The 12,543-nt window shown below is 34.7% G+C and overlaps 3 protein-coding genes across 3 annotated transcripts; all 3 read right to left on the bottom strand.

Moving 5' to 3' along the window:
• Positions 1 to 1,977: 1,977 nt before the first annotated feature.
• Positions 1,978 to 3,775, bottom strand: HELRODRAFT_171834 (hypothetical protein; the record flags this gene model as incomplete). Its single annotated transcript, XM_009018500.1, has 4 exons — positions 1,978 to 2,101; positions 2,744 to 2,834; positions 3,228 to 3,361; positions 3,735 to 3,775. 4 exons carry the CDS (start codon positions 3,773 to 3,775, stop codon positions 1,978 to 1,980), a joined length of 390 nt encoding a protein of 129 aa, XP_009016748.1.
• Positions 3,776 to 5,743: 1,968 nt separating this feature from the next.
• HELRODRAFT_171833 (hypothetical protein) lies at positions 5,744 to 7,924 on the bottom strand (the record flags this gene model as incomplete). Its single annotated transcript, XM_009018499.1, has 3 exons — positions 5,744 to 5,865; positions 6,689 to 6,957; positions 7,839 to 7,924. 3 exons carry the CDS (start codon positions 7,922 to 7,924, stop codon positions 5,744 to 5,746), a joined length of 477 nt encoding a protein of 158 aa, XP_009016747.1.
• Positions 7,925 to 9,647: 1,723 nt separating this feature from the next.
• Positions 9,648 to 9,800, bottom strand: HELRODRAFT_147976 (hypothetical protein; the record flags this gene model as incomplete). The annotated part of the gene is made up of 1 exon (XM_009018498.1): positions 9,648 to 9,800. A coding segment is annotated over one exon (153 nt), but the record flags the coding sequence as incomplete, so codon positions are not given.
• Positions 9,801 to 12,543: the final 2,743 nt, after the last annotated feature.

Below are 12,543 nucleotides of genomic sequence, written 5' to 3'. Positions count from 1 at the left end.
ACGCATGAACACATGAACACAAGAACACACGAATATATGAACACAAGAACACATGAACACAAGAACACAAGAACACATGAGCACATGAACACAAGAACACATAAACACATGAATAAAAGTGCAGAAGTTCAAAATCTCACAAACACACAAACGCAAAAACTCACAAGAGCACAAAAGCAGAGGACGGAATGATAGAAGGAGGAGGCGGAAGCATATGCGTGAGGTAATAGTTTGAAGGACAGCCCATGAAACCATGCAGGCAGGCAGGCAGAGAGGCGGGCTGGCGGGCCCCCACACCTCCACCATGCAATAAAATGCTTCACGTTGCTCGTTCTTCGGGGGCGATTTAGTAGTGCATCAATGTAGAGGTATCAGCAGCGTAATGTTCGCCATTAAATGACCGCCACGTTCAGCCAATGTGCAATCAAATTTTCTATTATGTCGCCCTTTCTTTCATCGAATTTTTCACTGCTCTTGTTATTTTTCTATTTTTTTATTTTAGTAAATTTGTTTAATTAATTTTTACTTTTTTGTTAAAATGGATTTAATATTTTTATTCATGTTATTATTTACTTTATAATATTTCTAGCTTTTTTTAAGTCATTTGTTATATTTTTGTCTCGTGTTGAAATGCGGTTCATTTCACTGCAGAGCTGAATGTTCAACTCGATGAGACACATTATAAACTCGATCGATGTTTATTCTATACAAAAATACCAATCAAATGTTTTTTTCTTTTTATCAAGCCGTCCAAATGAGCGGTCTCTAATATGTTATTTCATGCATGTCATTTTGACCATCAACTATTTAACAATGTTATAAAAACATCGGTGTATCTTTTGCAATGGAAATGTGGACACCTGGAAAGAATGATGACTGACAATGTTGAGGTCATCCTATTAACATGGCGCAGAAAATGAAATAACTTTTTATAGTGAAATTTGATAAAAAAAGAAGTTAAAACAGAGATCTGATTTTATAGAAACAAACATCGAAAAATAACGAATAGTAAAATCATTTTCGTCGTACTCAAATTTTTCTGATCACTCAGGATGCAGCATTAAGTATAAAAATTTATGGTGATAAATGTTGGGGAGTGATGATTTTTAAGAAACGATGAACAGGCGAACATCTGTGCACAAAAATTGAAAATAAATTATTCATCCATTTGTTTGTTTATGATTTTTATCATGCAAAGTTCTGATTAATAACTTTTCTTTGTTTACATTGCCATTAAATTTTTCTACATTACATTACATTTTTGTTAAACTTGCTTAGTTTAAATTTATTCGTTACCATTATTATCAGCCATTCAAATCGCTTATTTTCATTGTATGAAGTTAGCTGGCTGTTTGACATTTCCAATGTGATCATGAATAACGGTTTATACTTTTTAAATTTTTACGCTTATAAATTTAATTTTCAAACAATGCCAATTTTTTCCAATTAACGGTTTAGCCAGAAATAACCTGTGTGTGGCTTCGGGTCTCAAAAAAAGTTGTTAACTTTTTTCGTCGACTTCTCGTTAAGTTTTCATATTAAAAACTCCAATAGCGAATAACAATTTTCTAACTTGTATAATTGCTTGGAGTGGCAAGATCAATTTAATCTGCATAAAAACCAAAAATTATTCGTTGACCGACGAAAGTTTCTTGTGAAGCTGCCGGGTCCAAGTCCTCCCTTGGCAACTTTTTGTTTATGATCGCAATACTTTTGTTGGTTGGGTTAGCTGCAAATTGATTTTTCCTGTTTTCAAGGATGTTCCCAGTTTATTTTTGGATATTTTGTTTGATTTTGGTTTCTTTCAAAGGATAAAATTCAAGAGAGCTCATTCTGGTTTTGTTATTTTTAAATTTTGTAATTCACTTAAATTAATTGATGTTTTTGGTTTATTGTTTGATCAACTTTCTTACAACAGCATAATGACGTAAGTATAACGTCGGCGATCCGGCTCACATTCCCGGTGGAATTCTGGACCTAACTGTGACGTCTGATGGTTTTCCTGTTCCTAATTGCAAGGTTCATCCCCATCCCAGTGGCATATTTATTGCGCTGGAGATGGACCAAACCGAAATAGCACATACACGCTGCATGGTAGATTCTGTTGAGTTTCCCATTAATTTAAATATATTCATTTATAACTGCAAAATTATTTCTGAAAATTACGAAAAAAATTTATTGAAAAATATTAATAGTTAAAAATACGGTAGATTTTGTTATTTATTTTATTAATTATGATTGTTTCCAAAACACACAACACACACACACACACACCACACACACACACACACACATACACACACATACACACTACACGCGCGCACACATAGCACACATATATACACATATATTGCACCTATAAACCTAGGTTTATCAGCAATGAATAAAAAAATAAAGGTTTTTTTTTCTTTCAAAGTTAAAAACTACAACTAATATAAAGTATTTGTACATAAAAATATAAAATTCTTACATCTAGAATAAACTTCATAAGTAGATGAAAGCCACAAATAACATTTCATTAAACGATGATACTCAAGAACTCGTCATCAATCATTTAACGAACAGCCTCATTCCTCTTGCCTTCATCATTTCATCTTCATAATCAGTACTAGGGTTACTGCTGTCAGTCATCATCATCAAAATGAACAAAGATATCATATCATTACCATGCTCTTATCATCTTCACCATCGCCATCCTTCCCTTCGTTTTCATCATCTTCGTCGTTCTTATCATTTTTCTCACCGTTCTTTCTCTATTTCCGCCAACGTTCTGACAGTCCCAATTAGATATCTTAACTTTTCATCTTCATCATTTAAAAAATCGTCCTTGTTTCCTTCGTTATCATTACATCATCACCATCATCATGATCATCACCACCATCACCACCATCACCATTATCATCATCATGATCATCACCACCATTATCGTCATCATCACCACCACTATCACCACCACCATCACCACCATCATAATCCTCACTACATTACTTTATTAACATCAACACCACCATTTTTTGCTTCCACTTTTCGTTTTGTCCACACCTTCCATAGATCGATCAGTAGATAGATGGAAAGGTAGTTAAACAATAAAAAAAAATAAGAAAAAGAAGAAAGAGAGAGATGGAAAACGATGAGAAGAGCATGAAGAAGAATATGAAGCTAGAGGAAGCATCAACAATGATATAACGCCGGATCAAACGTCTGCAGAGGAGCAGATAAAACCTGACGCGCTGTCCTGCCGGAAGTAGAAAGGGTCAAGAAGGGGTCACGTGAAAGAGTCACGTGATTAACTGCTGACCTATGACATGCTCCATGCAGGCTCAAGCAATTCATCAATCTTCCGTCGCTCGTTTCACGACATCTTCCAGTGTGGTGTTTGTTTATGAGTTGCGTGTGCGTGTGTGTATGCGTGTGTGTTTGCGCGTTTGTATGTATGTGTGTGTGTTTGCGCGTGTGTGCGTGCGTGTATGTGCCAATGCCTGCATATGATGTGTGTGGCAGCGATTGTGAATTTTTCGGATTGTGTGCGTGTGTTAATGTTAATTTTATGTTAATTATTTGTCTGTTATTTTAGTTATTAATATTTGATGGTTTTTTTGGTGATACCGATGTCATCTTCATTCTATTTTTTGCACCATGCACTGCTTAAATGTTTTTAAACTTTTTATCATTACGCTGCTTCAACAGGCATAGAGCTGCTCACTTGTTGTTATATTTTTCAACTGCAATTAAACCTCTGGGCCACAATGGCTGTACACATGTCGTCCACATACATCTTGTTTGTACGCACTAAAGTCGTATGCTAGTTCCTGAGTATCCAACAGACAGTTTTCGAACCAGGTCATAGCAGACCAGCCACGATGGCAAACATGGCTTTTCTACTGCCTCACCGACTCAGGCACGTTGTTTGGCTGTTTGTTGTTTGTGTCATAATTTGTTTGTTCATTTTGTGGGACAATGTTGTTGATGTTGTTGATGTAGTTATGTTCGATTGAAAGTAGGTTGTTAAATTTCTTTTGTGCCTTCATCTGGCGAGTGCTTGCATGCAGTCAGGTGAAAATGATGGAGCGTTTCGCTGCAATAAAACACTTCATTCATTTGATTCGACTGAAACATGAAAAAATAAATAAAAGTTGGAAAATAGCAGTAAGAAAAATATACGAAGAAGTGGAAGTGAGGAGGGAGGCAAAATAGAAATGAATGACAAGTTGATGACGAGGAGAGACCCATCCATCAAAATCAATTGAGTCATCCATCAATATAATGAAGGTATTGACTGATTCCTCGCTTCGTTTATTTAGATTATTAATCATCATCTGATGGAGGATTGCTGGATAGAAAGAAAGAAAGATAGATAGATAGATAGCAGGATGGGTGGATGGATGGATGGATGGATGGATTGATGGATGGATGGATAGATGGATGGATAGATAGAAAAGATGTATAAAGAGTTAATGAATGATTGTAAGGCAGGAATAAATGAATGATTTGGCCTGTGGATAGATTGACGAAAGGTTCGTCAAATAAATTTTGTCAATTACAGATAAGCATTTTGACAATCAGTAGTTAGAAGCGCTAAAAATGTTGTTGGTATTAAAACTGCTTTGCAGTAAAATATAACGTAAAATATTTTAAATTTAAATGCTAAAATGAAACTTTTATGAAGTTTATTTTCTATTTTCCGAAAATTTTTCACATAATTTTCTCATGTTTTTTCATTTACCACTAGTTGATTGGTTGATCGGCTGGTTAGTTGGATGGCTGTTTGGTTGGTTGATTAGTTGAATAGTTAGATGTTTGGTTGGTTGATTGGTTAGTTAGTAGTTGATATAAAAACAATTCGATCCTTTAATTTAAAAAAAAGAAATTTACATAATTTTTATTTTATTTGTACGTTTTTTTTATTGACAGTACAAAATATATCGTATTATTTAAAAATTATTCAACTAGTTTAAAAAATTAAATTAGGAGATGACCTTTGTATGGCCAGTTGACCTCTGACCTCTCCCACCTTTCAATAATAATCGACGTGATTCATATTTGCATTAAACAGTGGCATACTCAAGTTTTCTTCTGGAGTACGCATCGGACCAAGTTGTCAGTGGCATCAGCAAATTTGTCTGTGTCCATCAACTCTCCTTCATTATACTTAGCAATGCTTATCAATGCTCCACTCTTTTTGAAGATCTCAAATAAGCTAGAACATGTTTTACTTCGCTAAACAAGCCCCCACAGTTTGCAAGCAGCATCGAGAAACTTGCAGGTTTGGAAATACATCGTGCCACGGGAATTAATAAATTGGATTAATTTTAGTAGACTGCTTGATGACCAGACCTTCCAGAAACATCTTGCAGACTCCAAATTGTGATCTCTATCAATATTAATAATTTTAAAATTTAGCCAGTGTAGTATAGTAATGTTGAACGGCTCCAAAAAACTACCCGAACTCCTTTTAACCAAACCAAGTTCCACCCTACTCAGAATACCGAGAACAATCAACGATTTGGTGCCATACCATTCAACCTGCACCATTCACTCGCGCAATTGATCATGGATTCCGTTTTATTTTTCTAGCATTTGATTCGAATCTTACCAAATTCCGGAATTCTGGTCCGAATTTGAATCCACAATCGTCAAATTTCTGCTCAACGGTATTAACATACTAAATAATATGTTGGAAATTAGAATACCAATCAGACACGCGCTACTCTGAAGAGCGTGAACGACAGGGCAGGTTGGTGGCTCACGTGCAACCGTCAGAACACGAACCGGAATAGATGAATAAGAGGTTCATAAGTGATCTTAAGGAGTAGGAGGATGAAATGAGTAATAAGTGGACGATGATGCATGGAGGTGGGTCTGAAGCTGATTGATGGATGGGTGGATGAATGAATAAAAAAATTGAAACGATGAGCATGCTAGATGAATGGACCAATTAAGAGTGATGGATAGCTTTATGTACCAACGAATGAATGAGGGAAGGAATGATTGAATGAATGAATGAATGAAGAAATGAATGATTGAATAAACGAAAGAATAAATAATTTAATAGCTGAGCGAATGAGTGATTGAAAGATTAAGCAAATGAGGGATTGAATGAATGAATGAAGGAATATATAAATAATGAATAAATGAGCGAATGAGAAATTAAGTAAATATGAGCAAATGAACAATTGAATGTATAAATTAATTGGATTAGTGAAGATGATGAGGTTCTAGCGGCGCTATGTGTTTTTTTTTGGTTTCAGGTAGTGCGTGCATGCACGTGTTTAACTATCGGCAAACATTCTAATTTAATTTGTTTGTTTGTTTGTGCAGTTTAACGGCGTTTCAGCTCAACTGGCTATCTTTACACCCCTTGTTCCTTTTCTATAAATGCGTTTTGTTGTTTTAAAACTTTTGAGAAATTATTTTTAAATTCTATTAAAAATTTGTATTTCCTGAAGGAATGATATTAGATTATTGAATTTATCTCTGGAAAAAATTTTTTCTACTTCTGAAGGGATGACATGTCGTTTCCTACTATTATTGTGACTATTACATTTGACCAAAATGTGATGGTTGGTTAGTTTTTCGTTACAAGAGTTGCATGTAGGCGAATTTGTTTTGTTGAGAATCCAGGAATGAGTCAAACTTGAATGGCCTATTTTTAATCTGTTGATGATTGTCTGAGGTTTACGTTTTAAACCTTTAAATTCATTTTTTTGGCTGAGAAATGGTGTGGATAATTTAAGAAAGTTTGATGTTTGGTTCCATTCAAGTTGCCATTTCTCCATTGAAACCTTTATTGTCCAAAATCTTAAATCATTGTGTGGGATGGGAAGATTTGATATTGAAATATTGTGAGCTTGTGATGCCAGTTGATCGACTTCCTCATTATCCTCAATTCCTATGTGACTGGGTATCCATATCAGAATTATTTTCTTACCATTGTTATCATTTAAGTTATCATGTATCCTGTTTTGCGTTTGAATTTTAAGGTTGTGTTGAGGTCTATATTGTTTAAGCGCCGTAACTGTTGATAATGAATCTGAGAATATCATGAAATTTTTACTAAGTGATTTTACTATTTAATTTAATTGACAACACACTCGATTCAAGACTGTTCAAGAAAGTGGAAACTAACAACAACCACGTCATCCATCCTCTACTACCACCAATTAAAACTACTACACACAACCTTCGTCAACGCAAACATTATTATCAAGTCGCAACCAAATCTACATATCAGGAAAAGACCTTCACCACAAACATATGACCTCAAACACCTCAAACATATTAACACTCAATAATACTTTGTCATTCACACAACTAGTTTTTATTTATCGATCACCTCATTAACTCACTAAGTCATCATCAAGTCTATTAACAAATTACTTTATTAATTTGCTTATTTATACCATTAATTTATTTTATTTTCAATACTTTTCATATTTAAACATTTTTTCTCTCTCTCTCCGTTATTTATTTTTTTTTTTCGTTTAATTTTATACTACTGGCTTGCAGGTTGTAACAGTCTCTGCGTTTGTCAGATTCTGATTGTTTAAAAAATAATTAGAAAAAAATATTATAACCAGATAAGTAATTGAATGATTGAGTGAAAGGAAAGGAATTCATATTGGTTGAACCGTTATGTGAAAAAATTAGAATATTGGTTTCCAGTTTATTTGATGGGTGAAAATCCCTTGAAAGTCTCTTTTATAATCTCATCTACCCAACATCACATCAACAACAACAACACATCACACCAACAACAACACATCACATCAACAACAACACATCAACAACAACACATTACATCAACAACAACACATTACAACAACACATCACAACAACACGTGTGGCGATTTGGTTTGCTCACGTGATCATCATTTGGAGGCAGGCATGAAAAATTGAAGACATTCTTCTCGGACGCCAGCGACATGGTCGAAGCATCATAAATTGTGCCTTGCCTGACGGAGATATGAGAATGCACATGTGAATTTGAGAGTGAAATTGATGGAGGAGTGAATGCGTTTCATGGAGTGAGTGAATAAATGAATGAGTGAATGCGTTTTAGTGAGTTAATGAATGGATAACAAACATAACATAACAAAGATTTTATAGTGATCCAAGAAGACTGAGTCTGTGACACGGCTGATTGAATTAAACAAATGAATGAATTAAAGAAAGAAAAGAGAATGAATGAATGAATAAACGAACGAACAAACGAACGAACAAACGAACGGACGAACGAACGAACGAACGAATGAATTAATGAATGAATGAATGAATGAATAAATGAATGAGTGAATGAATGAATGAATGAATGATGCACTCATTGAAGTGAAACCGTGATTGAATATGATGTGAGGTGAATGAATGAATAGATGAATTATATTAAAAAAATGAATGAGTGCATTTTATTTAAGAAAAAACGAATGAATGATTGATCGAAGCGCAGTGGAATCGCCACTTAAAAATGAATACGTTTGTGTAGGGGCTGTGTGTGTTTGCTCTGTGATTCATTATTAATGCATTGTTATTTTGTTTCATATATGTCGTATATATATATATATATATATATATATATATATATATATATATATATAATTATATATATATTTAAGTAAAGTAGTTAGTTGCCCTAGTCAACCAGTCTGGTTTAAATTTTCGAGAGTACGCTGATTACATACAAATATGTATCTCATGCTCCCGTCTGAGTTTTCAAATATATCAGACAAACATGTTAGATGCATTAACGAAATCAGTGATCTGTTGGGTAAAAATCAATTGAAGATTAACCAAACACAAACTCAGTTCATGCTTGTTGGGACCTGGCAGCAACTATCTCTAGTTGAGGAAAATTCTATCTGCTTGACATCCGATTTTCTGATGCCGTCTCAAATATGGGTTTTATCTTCGACAAGCACATGACAATGGATGAACATGAACATGTTATCTATTTAGTCAACAAATGCTCGTTTCAGCAACGTCAGTTACGATAAATTAAAAATAAAAACTTTGACATTTTGACAACACATTACATCAACAACAACACATCACATCAACAACAACACATTACATCAACAACAACACATCACATCAACAACAACACATCACACCAACAATAACACATTACATCAACAACAACACATTACATCAACAACAACACATCACACCAACAATAACACATTACATCAACAACAACACATTACACCAACAACAACACATCACAACAACAACACGTGTGGCGAATTGGTTTGCTCCAGTGGAGGGTGGAGAACATTTCGTAAGTTCTGTGGTGTGCCAAAAAACATTATTTTAGATTTTTGAGCATTTAGTTGAAGGAAATTAAGTAAATGCCAGTCATAGCAGCCAGCCCCTGATGTTAATGAGATTATCGTATAAGTAGAGAAGTGCAAGAAAAAAAGCGGACTGGAAAAGTGCAAAAATGAGACACAAAAGTTAAGTCTATCAAGTTGAAAAGAGATATTTTGGTGAGAGATGCTTGTGTCATCGGCATATTGATGGAAGGATAAGCCATATTTTTTTTAAAATGTAAGATAAAAGACTAGTATAAATAGTGAAAGGCATTGGTCTTAACACAGACACAGAGCTCTGAGGAACTCCGGTAGATAAACAAAAACAGAGGAGACTTGTGTGCCAAGTTTAATAAATTGGGGGCGGTTTGAAAGATATGAACTGAACCAGGACAAAGCTTTGTCGGTGATACCAAACTCCATTTTTAGCTTTTCTAGAAGTATTTGATGATTAATCTTGTCAAAAGCCGCAGATAGGTTCAGGCGTATCATAGCAGCCAGCCCCTGATGTTAATGAGATTATCGTATAAGTAGAGAAGTGCAAGAAAAAAAGCGGACTGGAAAAGTGCAAAATTTGAAAAAAGTTGACCTGAGTAAGAATTTTCTTTATAATCTAATGTTCAAGAATTTTAAAAAAAAGTAGACAAATTTGAGATGGGGCGATAGTTTGATGGGTCTAATGGATCAAGATTAAAGCGGAAGAACTTGGGCAGTTTTGAAAGTGGTAGATAAAAAACACTTTTGCTAAAAGAAAGATTAACAAGTTTTGAAATCATGGGAGCAAAGAGTAAAGACATTTTTTTTGAAGAAGAACAGTAGGCAAAACGTCAAGTGGAGATGTCTTCTTAGCAAGAAAATAGATGAATTTTAATACCTTTAAAACCGAAACAGCAGGAAAGGCGTTGAATATATTTGTTGGAAGTGGTTTTTGTTTGAAAGATGTTATGTTATTTGTTTCAATATTTTTTTTGATAGGCTGATGTATGTTATTAATTGTTGATATAAAATAATTTGCGAAAGAGTAAATAAGGATTTGGCACCCACCATCAGACTAGTGTTGTGGTGGACGAGAAAGAAGAATGTGGTTGAGTGATCACCTGCGATCGCGAGGATTACTGTTAGAGTGAAGCTCTTCTTTACTGGAGTCAGTTAATTAACGTTTTAGCAATCTTTTTAGCCTTTTTGTATTCAGTTTTGATGATTTTTGGGCTAAATCGCTTTAACTGTCTTTTAATCGACGGCAAGACAGATATGTTGATTGAGACTTGATAGATATGCTTGCGTTGACGAAGGTTGTGTGTAGTAGTTTTAATTGGTGGTAGTAGAGGATGGATGAATTGGTTGTTGTTTTTTCCATTTTCATGAACAATCGTGAATGGAGTGTGTTGAATAATTGAGTAACGATAGGATATAATGTAGGTAGATAGTTGAAGCGGATTAGTTTTTTGATGAGAGAATTTGTAGTTGCTGAAATTGTTGTTGTGTAGCAAAACTAGACTAGAAAGGAGCTGCATATTTGATATGTGAGATGACGAGTGATTCAGTGATGTCGAATAATTTGATGCCTTTGAGACCATATGAGCGAAGTGTTTTAAGTGCGTGAAATGTTTGAAGTATTTTTGTGATGATGTGATTAACATGAGGTGCTACATTAAGTGTAGAGGTAAATGTGATGCCTAATATTTTTAGTTGATTCTTGCAAATGATTGATGGATGCTAGGGAGGTAATGTTATTTTTTACGACTATTGCGAATGATGAGTTTGGATGATTTATTGATGTTAAGTGATAGATTGCATTGTTTTGGCCATGTGGTTAATGAGTCGAGTTCTGATTGGATGGTGTTTGAGTTAGATGATGGGATGATAAGGTAGGTGTCGTCAGCGTATTTGATGATGTGATTAGAGCTATGAAAAGTTTTGAGAGTAGAAGCATTGATGATAAAGGTAGATGGTCCGAGGACGGAACCTTGAACTACGCTAGAATTAATAGGTAGAGTAGATGAAAGAGTATAAGTGAAAAATGTAGAATGACTCCTGTTAGAAAAAAATTTATTATAAGATTGTAAATGTTGTTAGGAAAAGGAAGAGAGGCTAAATTTTTGAAAGTGAGAAGTGATTGAGAGTGTCAAAAGCTTTTGAAAAGTCAAGAGCAATAAGATGAACATAGTTATTATTTTTAAGAAAAGATGTTGTTACAGAAGTAAAAGAGAGGATGGCAGATGTAAATAAATCTGTAGGGCAAAATGCAAACTGATCTTGTAATAGTGGTTTGATGGAGGGATGATTGAAACAGAAATAGATGAATAACCTAACTAACAATTTTTCTGGAATGCGTGAAAGAAAAGGGGTGATAGAAATTGAGCGATAATCTATTGTTGGGATGGGTGTTTTAGGAATTATTTGTGCTTAGCTGGATCTCCGTTGTGATGGGATGAATGAATACGAACTTAAATTGCTGCAGATGAATGGTGCGATAATTTGTAGAAACCATGAAGGTAGACTGTTTGGACCTGTACCGGATGGGCAGGCCTTTGTTAGCATGTGCAGGACTGAGAGTGGTGTAAATTGTTAAATGAAAAATTTGATAATCTGATCGTGATGTTTGATGATGGATAATGAATGTCGTAAGTTGAATTAGTAATTATGGTATTATCATAAACGTTAATGTTATTATTATTAGTATTATCATTAGTATCATTATTATTATTATTATTGTTATTATTCTCACTTTTGGACCTTTGCAACGCTTTTGGCGAAGTCAGTCATGATCTTATTTCAGCTTCTCTAAATTACCATCATATACCTCCAGCGATAACCAATTTAATAAAATTCATATACACAGATTATTCGATATCGGTCTCTGGATGCGAAAAGCTAACTCCTCCGATCCCGGTCAAGCGAGGTGTACTACAAGGTGATCCTGCGTCACCGTTGCTGTTCAACCTTTGTTTTAATCCACTCATGAAATTGTTAGAGGGCAGGGAATACCAGCAATGTGGTTACATTTGGGGCCCTTCAGCTTATTTAAAATCAAGGGCATGGTTCCAATTTGCTGACGACTCAGCAATCATCGCCAACAGCACAGAAGGTGCCCAAAAATTAATTGACTTAAACAAAGCCTGGTGCAAAGCTACCGGGATGAAAATGAGGATAGATAAATGCTGCACGTTCGGGATGAGGAAGAAAAATGGTAACTACGAACAATTCCTGCCGAGGTTGACAATTAATGACACCCCTGTAC

This window comes from Helobdella robusta, assembly GCF_000326865.2.
Source record: "Helobdella robusta unplaced genomic scaffold HELROscaffold_21, whole genome shotgun sequence".
NCBI lineage: Eukaryota > Metazoa > Annelida > Clitellata > Rhynchobdellida > Glossiphoniidae > Helobdella > Helobdella robusta.
This window is presented reverse-complemented; position numbering and strand designations above follow the sequence as displayed.